The 15,757-nt window shown below is 52.0% G+C and overlaps 1 protein-coding gene across 2 annotated transcripts in view; it reads left to right on the top strand.

Moving 5' to 3' along the window:
* Positions 1-762: 762 nt before the first annotated feature.
* The window catches only part of CSNK2A2 (casein kinase 2 alpha 2), a 28,066-nt gene continuing 13,071 nt past the window's right edge, over positions 763-15,757 (top strand). For both annotated transcript variants that reach the window (XM_074840094.1, XM_074840093.1), the window contains exons 1-4: positions 763-917; positions 1,186-1,297; positions 12,235-12,336; positions 13,152-13,202. In XM_074840094.1, the coding sequence (XP_074696195.1) occupies positions 814-917; positions 1,186-1,297; positions 12,235-12,336; positions 13,152-13,202 (369 nt within the window). In that variant the 5' untranslated portion in view covers positions 763-813. The remainder of the gene's footprint in view (positions 918-1,185; positions 1,298-12,234; positions 12,337-13,151; positions 13,203-15,757) is intronic.

The following is a 15,757-nucleotide window of genomic DNA, read 5'->3' as shown; positions in this document are numbered from 1 at the left end:
CTGGGGTTCTGTGAAGTCCCCCCAGAGGAACATGGAGCCTTTCCTCTACCCCAGGTCCTACCATGGGGGTGACAAAAGGTGACGGGGTGACAGGGGATAGTGAGGGAGCGTGAGGGGGCTGTGAGACATCATGATGCGGGTGATGGTGTAACACGGGGCTGCCCAGGGCTGTGAGGGGGCTGGGGTGGGGTGATGGGAGTGGCAGATGTGGCAGGGGCTCTGATAGGGTGTGAGGGGGTGACAAGGGTGACAGGGGTGTGACAGGGCCCGTGCGATGAAGCCATGCTGGGGCCGGGAGGGGGATGGGGAGGGGTTGGGGGACAGGGCCGTGGCGGGTGACACGAGGCGGCGCGAGGAGCGGCGAGGGGTCCTGAGGGGCGAGTGGCGGTGGCGATGGCGGGGGAGGCGGGACGCGACGTGACGAGCGTGACAAGGCGGGCCGGGCCGGCGGGCGCCCATGGGCCCGACCTCCGCGCCGCCAGGGGGCGCTGCTGGCGGGCGGCGGGGCGGCGGCGGCGAGCGGGCGCCTCTCGCGGCGGCGCCTTTTCCGGGTTGGCTGCGCGGCGCTCGGGGCCGGCCCAGGCTGCAGCCGCCGCCGCCGGCACCGGGCCCGGGCCTCGGCACGCTCCGCGCGGGCCCCGCGCCCGCCGCCCCCGGGCCGGCCCCGCCCCGCCCCGGCCCCGCTCCGGCCTGGCCCTGCCGCCCGCCGCCGCCGCCGCCGCCGCCCTCCTGCGCGCCGCGCCCCGCCTCGCCGGCCTGCCGCGCCGGCCCCGCGCCCTCCTCCTCCTCCTGCAGCCGCCGCCCGGCGCCGCCATGCCCGGCCCGGCCGCCGGCAGCCGGGCGCGGGTGTACGCCGAGGTGAACAGCCTGAGGAGCCGCGAGTACTGGGACTACGAGGCGCACGTCCCGACCTGGGGGTAAAGCGCCCCGCGGGCACCACCCCCACCCTTTCCCGGGCCCCCGGCGACCCCGCACCCTCCTGCGGGCCGCAGCCCCACGGGGAGGGTTCCCTGCCCCCCTCTCCCCCCACCCCCAGCCCCGTTTTGGGGTGTCCCCGGGGGGCTGCGGGCGGCTGGGGCGGGGTGGGGGGGACTGGGAGAGGGCCCCCCCCTCCCCCGGCCTGCTGCCCTGTCAGTTATCCTCTCCCCTCCTCCTCCTCCTCCTCTCTCCTCTCGGTGCCCGCAGCAATCAGGACGACTACCAGCTGGTCCGTAAGCTCGGGCGAGGGAAGTACAGCGAGGTCTTCGAGGCCATCAACATCACCAACAACGAGAGGGTCGTCGTGAAGATCCTCAAGGTGAGTGTCCCGTTGATGGCTGTAGGAGCTTGCAGCGGCTGGAAGTGAGGGGGAGAGGAGCTGGCTTGGCAGGGTTAAAGGATCTCCTGCTGGATCTCCTGCTTCACCCCAAAACTCTTGTTTTCTCATTAAGGACATTGGGGCGGTGGGTTTGGAAATGGATTTGGTGTCCCGCGTGCTGTAGTGATGTTTTGATGTCTCCACCCCTCCTGTCCAGCATAGCTCTGGGCTGAGAGCTCCTCTGGAGGAGGAGAGCTGTGAGTCCTGACATTTGAACAGCGTTGCATGTGCTGCCTGCGTTTGGTAAATCCTATCTGGCAATGCCTGTCTAAAACAGCCCAGGGACTGCCATGTCAACAGGAATGCGAAGCCTGGAGGGGGGAATCCTTCTGTTAACCTCTAGACAGCTGGCACGTGGCCTTTGCAGAGCCAGGCTGCGGGATGCTCAGCAGGCAAAATTCCTCCCTGTAGAGGATCTGACATAGAAGAGAACTTCACCACAGGCAGGTCAAAACCACCATGGAAACTTGAGGAGGCTGAAAGAGGCTGTCTGAAGTTTGGCAGTGTCAGTCACCTGTCATCTGCTGTGTTGGCCCTAGTGGGGTCAGGCTGAGGGGACCTTCGTGCAGCAGTAAGAGGTTGTAGTTCGGGATGGCTGAAGGCACGGGTTAGCCGCTGCAGGGCGTGCCTTACCATGTGTGACGCTGAAGCAGCAGGCTCAGGGAGCTGTGGTAACTGTCCTAGCAGCAACCTGTGGTGGTGATCTGGGGGTAGACAGGAGCGTTAAAAAAAAAAAACCACCAATGAAAGGTTAATGTTGAGGTGCTTTGGTTTTGGCTTGGCTGACACTTGTGGCTGTCACTTGTTGGACCAGCAACACTTGTCACTCGTTCCCCAGGAGCACGTGGGAGCTGGTGTCTGATCATGGCTGTTCTAAGAATTTGGGCACGCGTTAGTCCGCAGTGTGCAGGGTGGTCTGAGCTTAACCTGCTCTTGCAGCCGCTAAGATGAGCAGCTACCTAGGACAGGCCTTTGTTTGCAGGGCTGTAGCCTTAAGGCATTTGCTAGATCCACTCCTGTAGTGTGGCTAGCTGTCTCCTCTTGTCTTTGCTGATATCCCACACGCTCGCTGTGCCTGCTTCCTTGGGATCTTCCTTGGCTTCCCAGAGAACTTGTCACGGTTTGTCCGTCCACTGCTCCGAGGCAAGGTGTGGTCTCCCGTCTGCCTCTGGGAGGAGGTGTGCACACCCCTGCTTCAGCTGTGGTCGAGGTGGTGGCCAGGTGAGCCGTTCAGGAGAGCCCCTGTGGCTGAACCTGACATCAGGACAGAGCGTTGAGGCTCACATGCCCTCGCTGACTTCCTCTGGCATGCTGTTTGGACCTCCCCCCTCCTTTGGATGCTTTGTGTAGGTTTGGGTTTGGGGTTTTTTTAAGCAGGGCCGGGTGGGAATTTCTGCTGTGAGAGAGTAGTCAAAGGTAGCCAGTGCAGAGCTGGGTTTTATGGCAGGATGGCTTGTGGCTAGGCTGAGGAAGCCATGCACTTCTGCATGTTGCTCTGGAGCCCGTGATGGTCTCTTCAAGACTGCTGTGGTTTGTTGAGATCCTAGGTCTTGTCTCACATAAAAAGGCACCAGGAGGCTGAGAAGAGACTGCAGGGAAAGTCATCAGAAATCTTCCTCCTTGCCTCTTCCCAACCTAAAGAGCCTCCCCTGGAGCAATGCTCCTCTCCCTGCCGCAGCTGAACTCTGTCATGTCTGGGGAGCCTGTCAGCGTTGGACTGTGAGTCAGCTGGCAACAAGAGTCATCTGAGGGCAGCTGGGTGCTCCTTCTCCTTGGGGCCTGAATGTGTTGCCTTAATGCCCTGCGAGCAGGGGACTGGATTGTCCCAGATTTGAAGCGGATGGTGTTGCCACCAGTTTCCCTGGCTCCCCTCACTTGCATTAACATGCAGACGGCATTCCTGCAAGTGGGCAAGGAAAAGCAGAAAGTCCAGATAAATAAAGATGAACTTTCTTCCCAGTGGAAAGTGGGTCAGTGAAAAGTGAGTTTCAGAGCCCCGTGTTGTGTACGTTATGAAAACTTGTGAAGTGTGGCAATAACATCGCTCTTGATCTGTGGAAAGTGCCTCTGGTTTCCTGTAGCTAGACTCAGACTTAATTGCAAATGTAATTGCACGTATCTACAGTGGAGTCTTAGCAAAGAGGCTGGGTGTCTCTGTTCCTCCTAATTCAGGCTGGATCCTGTGAGGTGGGAAATGCAACCAAAAGTCTTCAGGTTTTTGTGTGGCTCTAGGGGTGGGACAAAGGGGAAGACTGTTGCTGGGCAATGGATGTGTCTGTTTAGCACAGTTGCTCCTTTGTAAGGGTTTCTGAGAGGACAATTTATGTTACGTGTTAGAGTGATTTTTAGCAAGAGTCACTGTTTTAATATCTGCTCCTCACAGGAGGTCACTGGTGTCTCTTCCCAGCCTTGCCCTTTAAAGCAGCTTATCCTTACTGAGCTCAAGTTAGCATGTAGCAAGTACTTTCCCTGCCTTTTTTCTCCCCTTCTTTGGTGTTGGTCTACCTGAACATCTTGTACCCTCCTCCAGAGAGGTCAGGAAATTTTATCACCCTTTCTGAGATGCAGAACTGAGCCACAGAGATTTCCTGTGTGACTTTGGGCAAGTCCCTTAGCCTCAACAAAGCTGAGACTAGAGCATAGGTCCTAATCTAGTGCTGCATGAAGGAGATAACTGCTCTTTCTCTTCTGGCAGCCACTTGCCTTGTTTGAGTGCCCTGTGAAGACTTTAGCATTGAACAAGGCCAGGGAGCTAATGGCTCTGATTGGTATCACAGTGCCCCAGGCCTTTTGGGCTTGCATAAAGCAAGATGCCCCATTTCCTTGGCCAGTACCCAGCATTGCCTTTCTCTTCTGCTACCCCAAGTGCAGGACCAGGCATAATCCTGTAGGAAAATGGGATGTGCTCATGCCTCTAGTTGTGGTCATAACATGGTCAGCAAAGGAGCAGAATTAAGATCATGAGGATGACTATAACATCACCGTTTCCTGGGTCAGGTGCCTTTCTTTGAAAATATGATGCTGTTAATGTCACTTTTTCCAGGAAAATTCTACAGCTTTCTTTAAAAAAGGCAAATGAAGCAAACACGATGCTTCTCACTCCACTGCAGCCAGACATCAGGACGCACCGTGTAGGACACTGTGTGCAAAGCAGTGAGGAAGGGGCCCTGGTTTGCCACACAGGTTCCCCCTGCCAGGTGTCCTCCAAAAGCTTTTTTCTTGAGAAGTGAGGCAGAGGGGATCTGCCCACCTTTTCGACCTGTTCAGGGAACAAAGATTCAGCAAAAAAACCTGTGGGGCTGAAGTCTTCTTGGTAGGTAGTGGAGGACTCTGCACTGTACTGACCTACCTGTAGGTAGTAGGTCATGGAGTTAGCCAGCAGCTGTGCTCCCGCCGTCCCTAGCTGTTGTAGGAGGCTCTGGTGGGCTTTTTGATCTGGCTGGCCTCAGTACAGCTGTGGGCATGCTTCCTGCATGCTTAGGGGAGGGCCAAGCCAGGAAGAGGGAATGTGTGAACATGTCCTGTACGTGCTTTTGTGTCTTGCTTAAATTTGATGCTAAGGTTTGACTCCCAGGAAGAGGTCTGACATTGCCCAGCATGTACAAAGGAAATTTAAGACATCTTTCTTTGCAGTGAGTCATGTGTCGTCTACATCCAGTGCAGGTATCTAAAGTACAGCTCTGCTCTTTCATATCTAACTGCATAGATTTAGATTTTTGGTTGACCACTGAGGTCAGTCTGCAACCTTTGTGCTGTCTCTGATGAACTCATTACGCTTTTCTGCTATTGCAGCTCCAAAGTGTCTGCTAGTCTCCTTGTGTGCCTTAAAAGTGAATCCTCGGTTCTGGGGTAACAGTGTTCCTGGGGGATGTGAACAGCATTGCAAGTTGCCACTTTAAAAGTCAAAGATAAACTTTCCACCTTGCTTGTAACTTTTATGGGTGATTTTTTCGTGGTGAGAATGCTACTGTTAAAGTTACCTAGAGTTATGGCTGTTGGTGAGCTTCAGCTGTACCACAGGGTCCTTCACAGCCTATCCTCATACTGATTCCCACCATTTGAGTGTCCACTCGAAGCAGAGATCCCAGCATCCATAGTCAGCTCTGTGCAGGAGTCCTTCTGCTTTCCTGATGCACATATGTGTCTACGTACACCCTACTTGCCTGCAAAGCATTAAACCCATCACATAAAGAGACTGTTTTGTCTCCTTGTATGGTTATTATCTGCATAGGCACAACCCGCAGGCAGAGGTTAGGGGAAGAATGTAGTTAGAAGGAGAGGGACCAGTGAAATAGAGGTTCTGCATCAGTGATGAAATAGCCCCTTTCTCCTTTGGTGGCTTTTGTCCCTCTGTGCTGAGTCCGTGAACTGGAACTTTCAACCATGTACGTGGTTTCACAAGTGCATTCTTGTTTGTTTGGCTTTGTTTTTCCCCTGTTCCCCCTTTTGGGCTGTGTGAACCCTCCGGAGCTGCTGTTCATACCAGGCACTGCTGCAAAGTCCTTCCAGTGTTGAACTCAAATTATCACTCTAGTAGCTAGAGAACCATTTGGGTGAGGTAGCCCTGTGGTTCTGGTAAATTTTCTTCTGTCTCTAAAAGCTTTAGAGCCCACATACATCAGCATGTTCTAGATGGGGGCTGAAATGCCTCCCGTGCTGGTGTGCAGAAGGGATTACACAGGGCAATAGGATTGGATGATGTGGTCCCTCAGGCTGGAGCTTTTGACTGCATCAGTGACCTTCTACCAAAGCCGTTCAATGCCTGTTCCTGGTAGCTGTCTGTGTCTCTTGCTCCTCCTGTGTTTGCACGCCCTGAATCAGCTCTCTCTGGCCCACTTCCTCCTCTGGCAGTCTTGAAATGAGCCCTTTTGCAAGAGCGCTGGGTACACAGCTCTTCTCTTTTAAACACCAGTTGCCCACACTGAGCTTGGCACAGTTGGTTCCTGGAGTCCAGCCTTGTTTGGAGCTGAGACCAACGGAGACTGTACCAGGTGTCTCGCAGAGGCCTGGAGATAACTCTTGCAGTGGTGTTCTAGCACCGATGGACTGGTGAGCTGCGGAGCTGCGGCTCCTGCAAGGAGGAGGGTGAGTTAGGGCACTGTGTCTGTTCCCAGTGGCCTAGGGCAGAGCCCGAAGGAACCCTTATAACGCTGGGGGTGGGAATGAATCAGCGCTTGGTCCTTGTGCGTTTCCCTTTTAGTGGGCTGCAGAAGTCTTGATGCATGGTGAGCAGTCCTGAAGCCCCAGGAAGGCTGTTTTGGGACGGGCTATGGAGGGAGGAAAGGCATTCTGAAGGAAAGAATGACTCTGTCCTCAATACACATGCTGGTATATTCTCCTGAACTTAAATAAAAAAGCAGAAGTGCTTTAGTAGTTTCGGGGTAGGTTTTTTTCCCTCTTTTTTTAAAATTCAAGAGGAGTTCGGGAAAGTTTGAATTCCCGTAATGGAACTTGTGTTAATATTCTGTCAGTTGTTTGCATCTTACAAGTGGGGTCCTTGATTTTGTAGTTCTTTTGTATATGATTGTTTCGTTTCCCAACTGATGTCTGGCAAAATAAGCACGGCTGCTCTGAAGCCAATTTTCCTATTGAGCAATTGGCGTCAGGCTTTATAGGCCGATTATTGTGATCCTTTCGATAATACTTGCTAGGGACGAATGAGCTTCTACTGCCCGCTTTTCAGTGTTTAAAGCCTGTCATAAGGATGCTGCTCAAGCCTTTTGCTGGTCCTGGATGTTGTGTGATGAGATTTCCCTGCTCATTCACTGGAAGCATCGTGGTGTTTCCAGGCTATTCAGGTTTAGTGCGCAAAGAATAGATCTTTTTCTTGAGGAGGTGACGGAATAAATGACTTTAGTTTCTTGCAGATTTGTTATCTTTTGACTGCTAAACCTTCTCACTTGCTGATCAAAACCCCCAGGTCTTTTTCAGAGCACCTGCTGGGCAAAACCCAGCACCTTCTGCGACTACGTGTGCTTCTCAGCTGGTAGTGTGTGTACACTGCCTGCTGCCCGCTTTTGGCTAGTGTAAAATTATTTTTATGCTTTGGATTTAAGTCGTATTTCACGTGCCTTCCTGGTCACTACTTTTCTTTCTCAGTGTGGAAATGCACAGGGAACTTTGGATAACAAACTTATTTTCTCTCTTTGCTTGAATTCAAGCAGTGTGTCCCCAGGTTGTTGGGGAAGGCTGGAACTGAAGCATCTGACAGAAGAGTGTACTCCCTTTGCTTTAGAAAGCAAGCAAAAAATATGATTAACCAGACAGCCACTTATTCGTTCAAGACAGGAAGTGATGGTTGCAGCCTTGTATTTAAAGGTTTATTTTAGCAAACAATGTTAATTCTCCCAGCTGGTGTTTGCTGCAGCTGGACTCCTTCCCTGCTTTTAAGTTTACGTGATCTCATGGAAAATGACCCAGGATCTGACCTCTCGGTCACAGAGAGGTGTTTTCTTCTGCATCTACCTGACTGCAAAACTGATCCCATGCCATTTCTCACCTCTGCAGAGGGATGGTGTCGCATGATGCTCCCCAATCTTTGGGCAAAGGCAGCTGGGGTAGTGCTGGCCACTGTCACTGCCTCTTCTGCCTGCCTTTCAAGCGGACTGAATGAAGCACCCTCATGGGATCGTTTTGACTGGTAGGGAGGGACACCTGCACAAAGGGCTGGCTGGGGACACTCGAGTGGGAACTGCCAGGTCCAGCAGAGACTATCCTCCTGTGGCTGGAGGTTACCTTGTCCCTCCTCTCTGAGTGCTCAGCGTAGTGAACAGCCATGAGCTGCATGTTTTGTCTCTACCATCTACAGTCACCTCACTTCCAGTTTGCCTGAGGAAGGAAGCAATTTCCTGGAAAACTGGAAGACTGGCTTGTGCTAGACAGTCATGTTGTTCTAAGGGTACTGCTGCAGTTGAAGTAATTAAACCCCTCCCAGTGTAGACACGTTAAACTGAGACATGTCTTTTAGCCTGGTTTCCTATGGAAACGAGCCTTATGCAATCCTGCTGTCTGTCAGCCTTTCTCCCCCTCCTCCCCCCCAGTAGTTTTTGCACTGGTAGGCCAATTTCAACCAAATGCGACAGAAGTCTCCAAGCTGTCAAGTTTCTACAGATTTAATGGAAATAGGTGTTTGCATAGAGCAGAGGGACTCTGTCGGAGCCTGTCTCGGAGGGAAAGGCTGCAGTGAGGGTTTGACTCATACTGGTCACTGGAGAATCCCAGCATGGAGGAAAGCTTTGAAATGCCTCTGCCATGGGAACAGATGGGAGTTGGAGTCTGCACCTGTATAAAACGCTGCCTTGCAAACACAAGTGGATCAAACTCGGGAGCAGTTAATTTTGTCTAGGTGCCTGCTCCATTCCTCTGCTGGAAATCCCCCCTCGCAGGGCAGGGGGACTGAGCTGTGTAGGAAACACAACCTGAAATGATGCTGTTCATAGCCTGGTTCAATAAAATATCCTTAAATGAGTACTGTTAAAATACTCTGGCTGCAAGGGCTGGTGTTTTAGAAGCTATCCCTGCTGGGAGAGGCAGATGGTTGGAGGCCATAATAGCTTCAGTTAGTTCAAATTTAATCCCATGTGTGTTTGGAGTCAACATCCTTGGAGAGACAGATCGGGTGACTCTGAGAGACAGTTGTAGCAACCCAGACTTAATCCTGGTGCTTGGAGGATCTGCTGCTGATTGCCTGTGGTTTCAGCAGTGCTGGGGTCTGGGGACAGGAGAGTTCCTGTGGTTGTGAGCGGTTAGCTCCAGTGCAGTACTGGCCATGTGCTGGAGTGGTTTGCACCAAGGTGTTTGACTTGCCAGATGCAAGAGCTTGGGCTTGGAATCAGTCACTGGGCAAAAACTGCGCCCCAGTGATGTGCTCTTGGGCAGTAGATGGCGTTTGCAGTTGTGGCTGGAGCAGTGGTGTGGGACGGTATGGGGGTAGGAGGTGGTGTGTGGCTGGGCAGGCTGGTGAGGTGAAAGCTGTGTGTGGTACACTGGAGGCCAGCAGTTGCTACTTTTTTCTCCTGCAAAACTGAAATGGGGAAATCCTCTCTTCCCTTGCATTGCTCTCTGAGGAAACTTCCAGACAATAGCTTTTCCTCTAAGAAGACATTACTTCGGCCCCTGGCATTTCACCCTGCCTCATCCCTCTTTACCTAGTGGTGGAAAACCCTGTCCTGACCACTGGCTTAGGTGGGGAGAGCTCTCTGACAACGCACTGCTTACGTCCCTGCGATGAGCAGGGCTTCCCATACCCCCACCCTGCCTAGAGCCTTGCAGGGTCCTTGCTCTGGCTCACAGCTTACATGGAGGTGTAGCCATGTGTGGGCAACCTGGCCCAAGCCACTGCAGCTTAGCAGGAAAACATGCAAGCAGCGAGAGGCTTTTAACTCTCCCTCTTGCTGGGACAGTGTTTACTGGAGCATCTTGTCTTGATGATGTTGGAGGTGCTGCTGTTGGTGATTATTTGCAGGCATTTCATTAAAAAGAGGTCAACTTTCTTCACTTTTTTCCCAAAAGCTGCTGATTCTCTCTGCTTGTGTCTTTTAATAAGTGTGTTGTGGGTAGGGGTAGGTTTCTGGTGGAGGACACAGAGGGCATCATTTTCCCATCCTGAAAAAGGTGGAAACACGTGGAAGTGACTGGAAGACATCTTCTGCCCCAGTGGGAGTGGTGGTTGCTATGGAAGGAGAAAGGGCAATCTCAGAGGGATATCCTCCCCTATGTCGCTGATGCAAAAGGCCCTTGAAATAACTACAGTACAAAGGAAAAGGTATTTCAAAGTGGACTTTGGGTCCCCTTGGCTGTGCTCAGGCACTGTTTCAGCTCCTGATCAGGTGCAAGTGTCCCAGGAAAGAGGCTGTGATGTGTGTCTGTCAGCAGCCAGGCCATTCAGAGAGCGTCTTCAGGGTGGCCATGGCTCAGCTCCTTCTCTGAAGTTCCTCGGAAAACAGCTTGTGTGTGCATCTGCCTCTCTGGACGAGCAGAGTAACTGAATTACATCCTCTAATTCCATCTTGGTTTTCTGGTAAGATCCGTGCAGGTGGGCAACACAAGAGTGGAGTCTGTCCCCATGCTGACAAATGAAATTAGTCCCTAATGAAGCGTCTTCCTTTCGGGTTCAGAAACGTAGCCCTCACTTCTGCTGGTTTCTGACCCCTTGCTCTGCCTGCCTCTGCCTGTCTGTCCGACCTCCCACCGACTCCAGCTGTGTCTGGGTACTGCTGCGGGGCTGCTGGTCTCCCCTCCCCAGCGCACCCTGCCCCTTATCGCTCCAGCTCTGGCTGACAGCCGCCGTGGCCTCGCTGCCATTTTCCACAGTGGCTTTATGAGGTGCTGACACTCCCTGTGCCGGCACTGGTGTTATTTTTGGCACTTTGCTTCGGGCTGAGTTTCTCATCTTTTGGCTTGAAAGTCTAACTCCTGCCTTTTAACTTGGAAGAGGAGAAGGGCAGGATTTGAATCTGAAGGTTTCAGCCACCTGAAGAGCCTAGGAAGGCAGCATATTTTATCACTTATATAAACGCCATATTTTCCTACTATATAAAAAGCTTCTGTTCCTTCTCCCGTCTGCTCGTTCATTCCTGTGAGGGGTCTGAAACCAGGGATTGCCTTGGATTCGCCTGTAACAGGAGCGCAAGTTGCCCCATTGGCACTCTGCAGCCATCGTCAAAGTGGGAGGCTGCGGCAGAGGCAAGGTGGCAAGCGCGAGCTGTTGAGCTTTTGTGGCTCCTTGTCCTCCCTGTAGACATCTGATAATGTTTGTCACTTTGGTAAGATGCCTCACGCCTCTTTGCCATTCCCCATTACTCCTCTACTCGCACAGCAGGCTCCGTGCTGGATGGTGAATGTTTTAGAAAGCCAAATGTCTGGAGAGGAGGGTTTTCAGCAGCAAACTGCACATATAGGGCAGGGGCTTTACCAGTCTCTGCAAGATGCCTCTGCAGTTCTGTGCAGTGGTCCGAGTGGTGCAGGAGTGGATGCAGCTCTGCATCTTCACAGCTCTGCAGTGAAGGGCTTCTAGACTCGGTGACTCACAGTCGGTGATGCCCACACCGGTCACTAGCCAAGGCTCATTAGTCTCACCTCTAAGCTGCCTTTCCTTTCAAGCAGGCACAGAGCTAGAGTTGTCCTGGGAGTGGATGAGTTACAGAAGCAATTGTTCCTTTGCATTGAAGTGAACCGCTGGATCAGCAGAGTGTAAAAGCTAACCCAACCTCCAAGCCCCTGCCTTGGGAGCAGCTGCTCTTTGTCACTCTCTGCAGGGTGGTGTCCAGAGAAAAGCTTACTTTGCAAAGGGAGTTCCTGGGACTGCGCAGATTCGAGGAGGAGTCAAAAACTGTTTAAAATGTCTTCAGGCTTTAAAAATAATCATGGTATATGGATACAGTGGCATGCTGTGCAGTTGGGTCTGTGCTCTTGGGGTGGTTGCAAAAGACACATGCTCATAGTTAGGTGTAGCGGTGTCTGAGCTTACTAGAAATCTCGGTGTTGGAGACTCATGGGTCGTCATTTCATTGGATTAAAGTACTTGTTGGGAAGTGGGTTCGGATTAAGGGGTAAAAAACTGGTTTGTGCTGGTAAACAAAAGAGTGTGCTGAGATTTCCACATAGCAGGCCAAGGTGCTTTTAACCGCAGTTACTAGAGTCACAATTGTGTTTGGAGTGGTTTGATTTTCCCCGATGAGTGGAAAGCTTTCACTGATGAGAGGGAAATCCCAGTTCATACAAGGTGTCTGTCTCCACTTTGAAGCTAAAAATGTTCCCTTGTGAGGGTGGGAGCAGAGAAAGGAGGGGAGGTGATGTGATCCAGTCAAAATTGGTGGCAGAAATCTGTGTTAATTTCTGAAAGGACTCTCACTTCTAATTTCTTTTGTCTATTTAAGCCAGTGAAGAAAAAGAAGATAAAACGCGAGGTTAAGATTCTGGAGAATCTACGTGGTGGCACCAACATCATTAATCTGATTGACACTGTCAAGGATCCGGTGGTAGGTGCCTGTGTGACACGGTATGTGTGGTGGGCTGGCCTCTGCTCTCAGCTCGGGTTGGGTGCTGCTGTGCCCCTGCCTTCCGGCCAGCCAGGGGTGAGCCGTGTCCAGCTCATTAGAGTCTCCTGAGGTGGGTTGGTTTGGATGAGCTCGTGTTCCTCTCTGTGTTCCCCAGACTCTTTTACACCCTTTCTGTGTCCTCTGTGACTTTCCTGTGGCTGATGGAGAAGTTTTGTAGCCCTACAAATTTTCTGTAAGGAAGCAGAGCCTGTAGCCTTACAGCTTCTGTGTGGCGTCTGGAACATAAGTGTCTTCCAGAGCAGTTGGATATTAAACACTTTTCATCCTTCTGTCCTGCCCAGTGACTAGAGGCCATATCCTTTATCTGCATTGCCACAACTACCCCATTCCTAGGAATTTTTCTCTGACTAGCAGCTGGCTGAGGTCTGTGACTCCCAGCCTGCCAGCAGCCACAGGGAAGAAATGGTGCTGCTGTAGCACTGGCAGTTCTGGCTGACCTTCCTCCTGCAATGGGCTATGGAGGCCTTTGCCCCTGGTGACACCTTTTGCCTTGCCCAGTGCGGTCTCTGCTCAGTGGCACGGGGAGGACAGCACTGGTCAAATTGGTGCTTGCTGTGTGGCTGTAAGTGGAGCTCGCCTCTGCCTGCTGCGGGAGCGGGGCTGCGTTTCTGTCCCGCACCTGCCCTGCTTTCCACAGTGAGGGTTGGGCAGGAAGCAAAAGCTTTCTTGGGTCTCGTGGAGCAAAGAAAGGTCAAGAGGGTGTTTTAAACCATGACGCTCTCTCTCTCTTGCAGTCAAAGACCCCTGCTCTGGTGTTTGAGTACATCAATAACACAGATTTTAAGGTGAGTCTGCCTGAGCATGGAGGGGAGAGGCTTCCCGCGTCTGTTGAGTGCTGTGATCTTGGGTTGTCAGATAATCCTTGAGAGCTGGGGGGGGGAGTTCAGAGTTTTCACCTATGTCAGCTTCACCTTCCTTTCCCCATGTAAATCAGAAACCTGTAAATAGGCTCTTGATGAGAAGGAATAAAAAGCTTGTGTGCTGAATCTCCTCCCAACTTTGAGCAGTAAGTTCAACAGGTTAGATATTCTTACTCCCCTCTCAATTTAGTAATTACTGCTGTGCTATATATTCAGCCCAAGTTAATCCCTGTGCTGCAATGCTCTATTTACAGCAGTGCAGTTGATGGAGGAGGTGACACCTATTTGTGCTGGAATCCTTCAGACCTGGTGACTGTGGGGTGGCAGAGGCTGGAGAGCATGGCTCCCACTGCCTGCGCCTGGTGGCAGAGGACTGAGCAGTCTTGAATACATCATAAGAGCTTTTCTCCTTTCCTGAGCATATTCCAGAGCTCTTCTGATTTCTGGGGAACTCCAAGTGGTATTACCTCTCCCTGAAATGGGAGTCCTTCTGTCTGAGTGCAGCTACGACTGTCTGTGCTACTGAAATGCTTCTGGCTGGCAGCAGCAAGCTGATACACAAAAGGGATATATAATTAGCAACCACACCTATTTAATGGTATCTTTGCTTCCCCCATGTGAATCTTTACCCTAAGCCATTAAGTCGGTGGTGGAGAATTAATTGAGCAGTTGCCATTAGAAAGCCAGCAGTCATCCCCTCCTGCACTGTTCAGAGATCTTTTTCGTTCCGTGCTATGGGACAGTGCTTTTTAGTTCCTGTCTGTGCTGGAGCGTTATGTAGGTACGCTCCTTGTAGGATGCAGCTTCAGCAGATACACCAAACACCCAGAGAAGGACCCTTGGCTGGTGTTGGTGGAAAGGAGGCAGCTCGTCAGCTGGCCCACAGACCGTCTCCCCTGCGCCCTGTGAGGCAGCACACATTGTTTCTGTCCCTCTGGGGTCGATCCGGTGAGCTGAATGCTGCCGGGTGGGACACTGTGCATAGCCAGAGCTGTGCTGGCAGCGGTAGTCTTAGTGCTATTTAATCTTGTAGAGACTTACTGCAGAGGCTGGAATAATAGTAACTTGCAGCAGCGTCTGCCCTGACAGCTCTGGGCAGGGAGATGAGTGTTGCCTCCATCAAGTAAACAGCCATGAGACTAGTGCTATGTGGCGACCTTTCAGGGTAATTAAAGCAGACACGGTTTGTCTGGGCTTCACTGACATCAGCTGAGCTGTTCAGTGCCACGTGAATGTTGGGAACATGCCCCTGTGCTTATCTTGGTGACCCAAAGACTCGTCATAAGGCTGACCCTGGAAGTTTTTAACTTTGTATTTAGAGATTTTATTTGTTTTTAATATATGGCTTGAGATAAAAGAGGCTGCTAGGGCAGCAGCACACCTGGCTGAGGAGCGCTTTGTGCGTCTCCTAGTCAAAATGGGATTACTCCACTCTTTCGCGTCCTTAGAGGAAAAAAACTCATCCAAGATATCGCCCAGTAACTGAAACATGTTCACGAAGCGGAGCATTAAGTAGTAACTTGAGACTGGTAGCCAACAGGGACTCTTAACTGAAGAATGCAGGGCTTGGAGTATGTGGTGGGTCAGCTGTCCCAGGCACGCTGCGAGCCATGGCAGGCACTGTCACCGCCAGTAAGGCAACACTGCTCCGGCCACAGCAGAGGTAGCAGTGCTCAGCTCTGGCTGCTGCGTTAGAAACAACTATATGAGTTTGCAGCAGATCATTTCTAGGCTCCGAGGAGAAAGCCTGGCTCCTCGAGGAAGTCCAGATTCACAGCTGTACAAGTCCAAGACAGAAAGTATTGATGCTTTTGATGCTGATTGGTACAAGGCAGGAATAACTTGTCTTGGGAATGCAAGTGTGTCCCCCAGGGCACGCAGTATGGCTGTTCCTGTTCAGAGCTTATTTGTAACCTGAATTTCACTAGCTATGTATGGGGCGTGTGGGTTGAGTTACACTCCCATGAGCTCTGCTGCCTATTTGGGTAGGTTCTTGGGGCCGCAGCTAACTGGGAGATTATAGAGCTGCTGCTACTTGCAGTTGCCTGTAGATATCTTCTGCTGTGCAGAGGCTCCCAAGCTGTCTCTTCCCAAGTGCCTTTGCCAAGCAGAAAGCGCCCAGAGTAGATGAGACTATTTGTGTTGGAGGTCTTGGCTTGCCCTGTATCTCTATACACGAAGCAGCTGGAGAGCACCCAGCCATTGTCCCCTCTGCTCCGCAGTCCTGATCTCCCCGGGCAGCCACGTTCTGCTGGAGTTAAGTTCACATGAGCTAATCCTGGTGACAGGGACCTCTTCTATTTGTTTTGAGGCAGCGGCTGATGATCTGCCCATCTCTGCAGTGACTTCTGGATGCAGCAGTACTGATGAGTATCCTGCATCTCGCTGGCAAATCACTTTCAGGGTGTGTGAGGGGGTTCCCAGGGCAGCTTGTGTACAGCAGGTGGTTGCTGACCGCTTTACAGGAGCACGTTTTATTC

Source organism: Strix aluco, chromosome 14, assembly GCF_031877795.1.
Source record: "Strix aluco isolate bStrAlu1 chromosome 14, bStrAlu1.hap1, whole genome shotgun sequence".
NCBI classification, from domain to species: domain Eukaryota; kingdom Metazoa; phylum Chordata; class Aves; order Strigiformes; family Strigidae; genus Strix; species Strix aluco.
The sequence above is the reverse complement of the archived record's forward strand: the minus strand, read 5'-3'. Positions and strand labels throughout refer to the sequence as shown.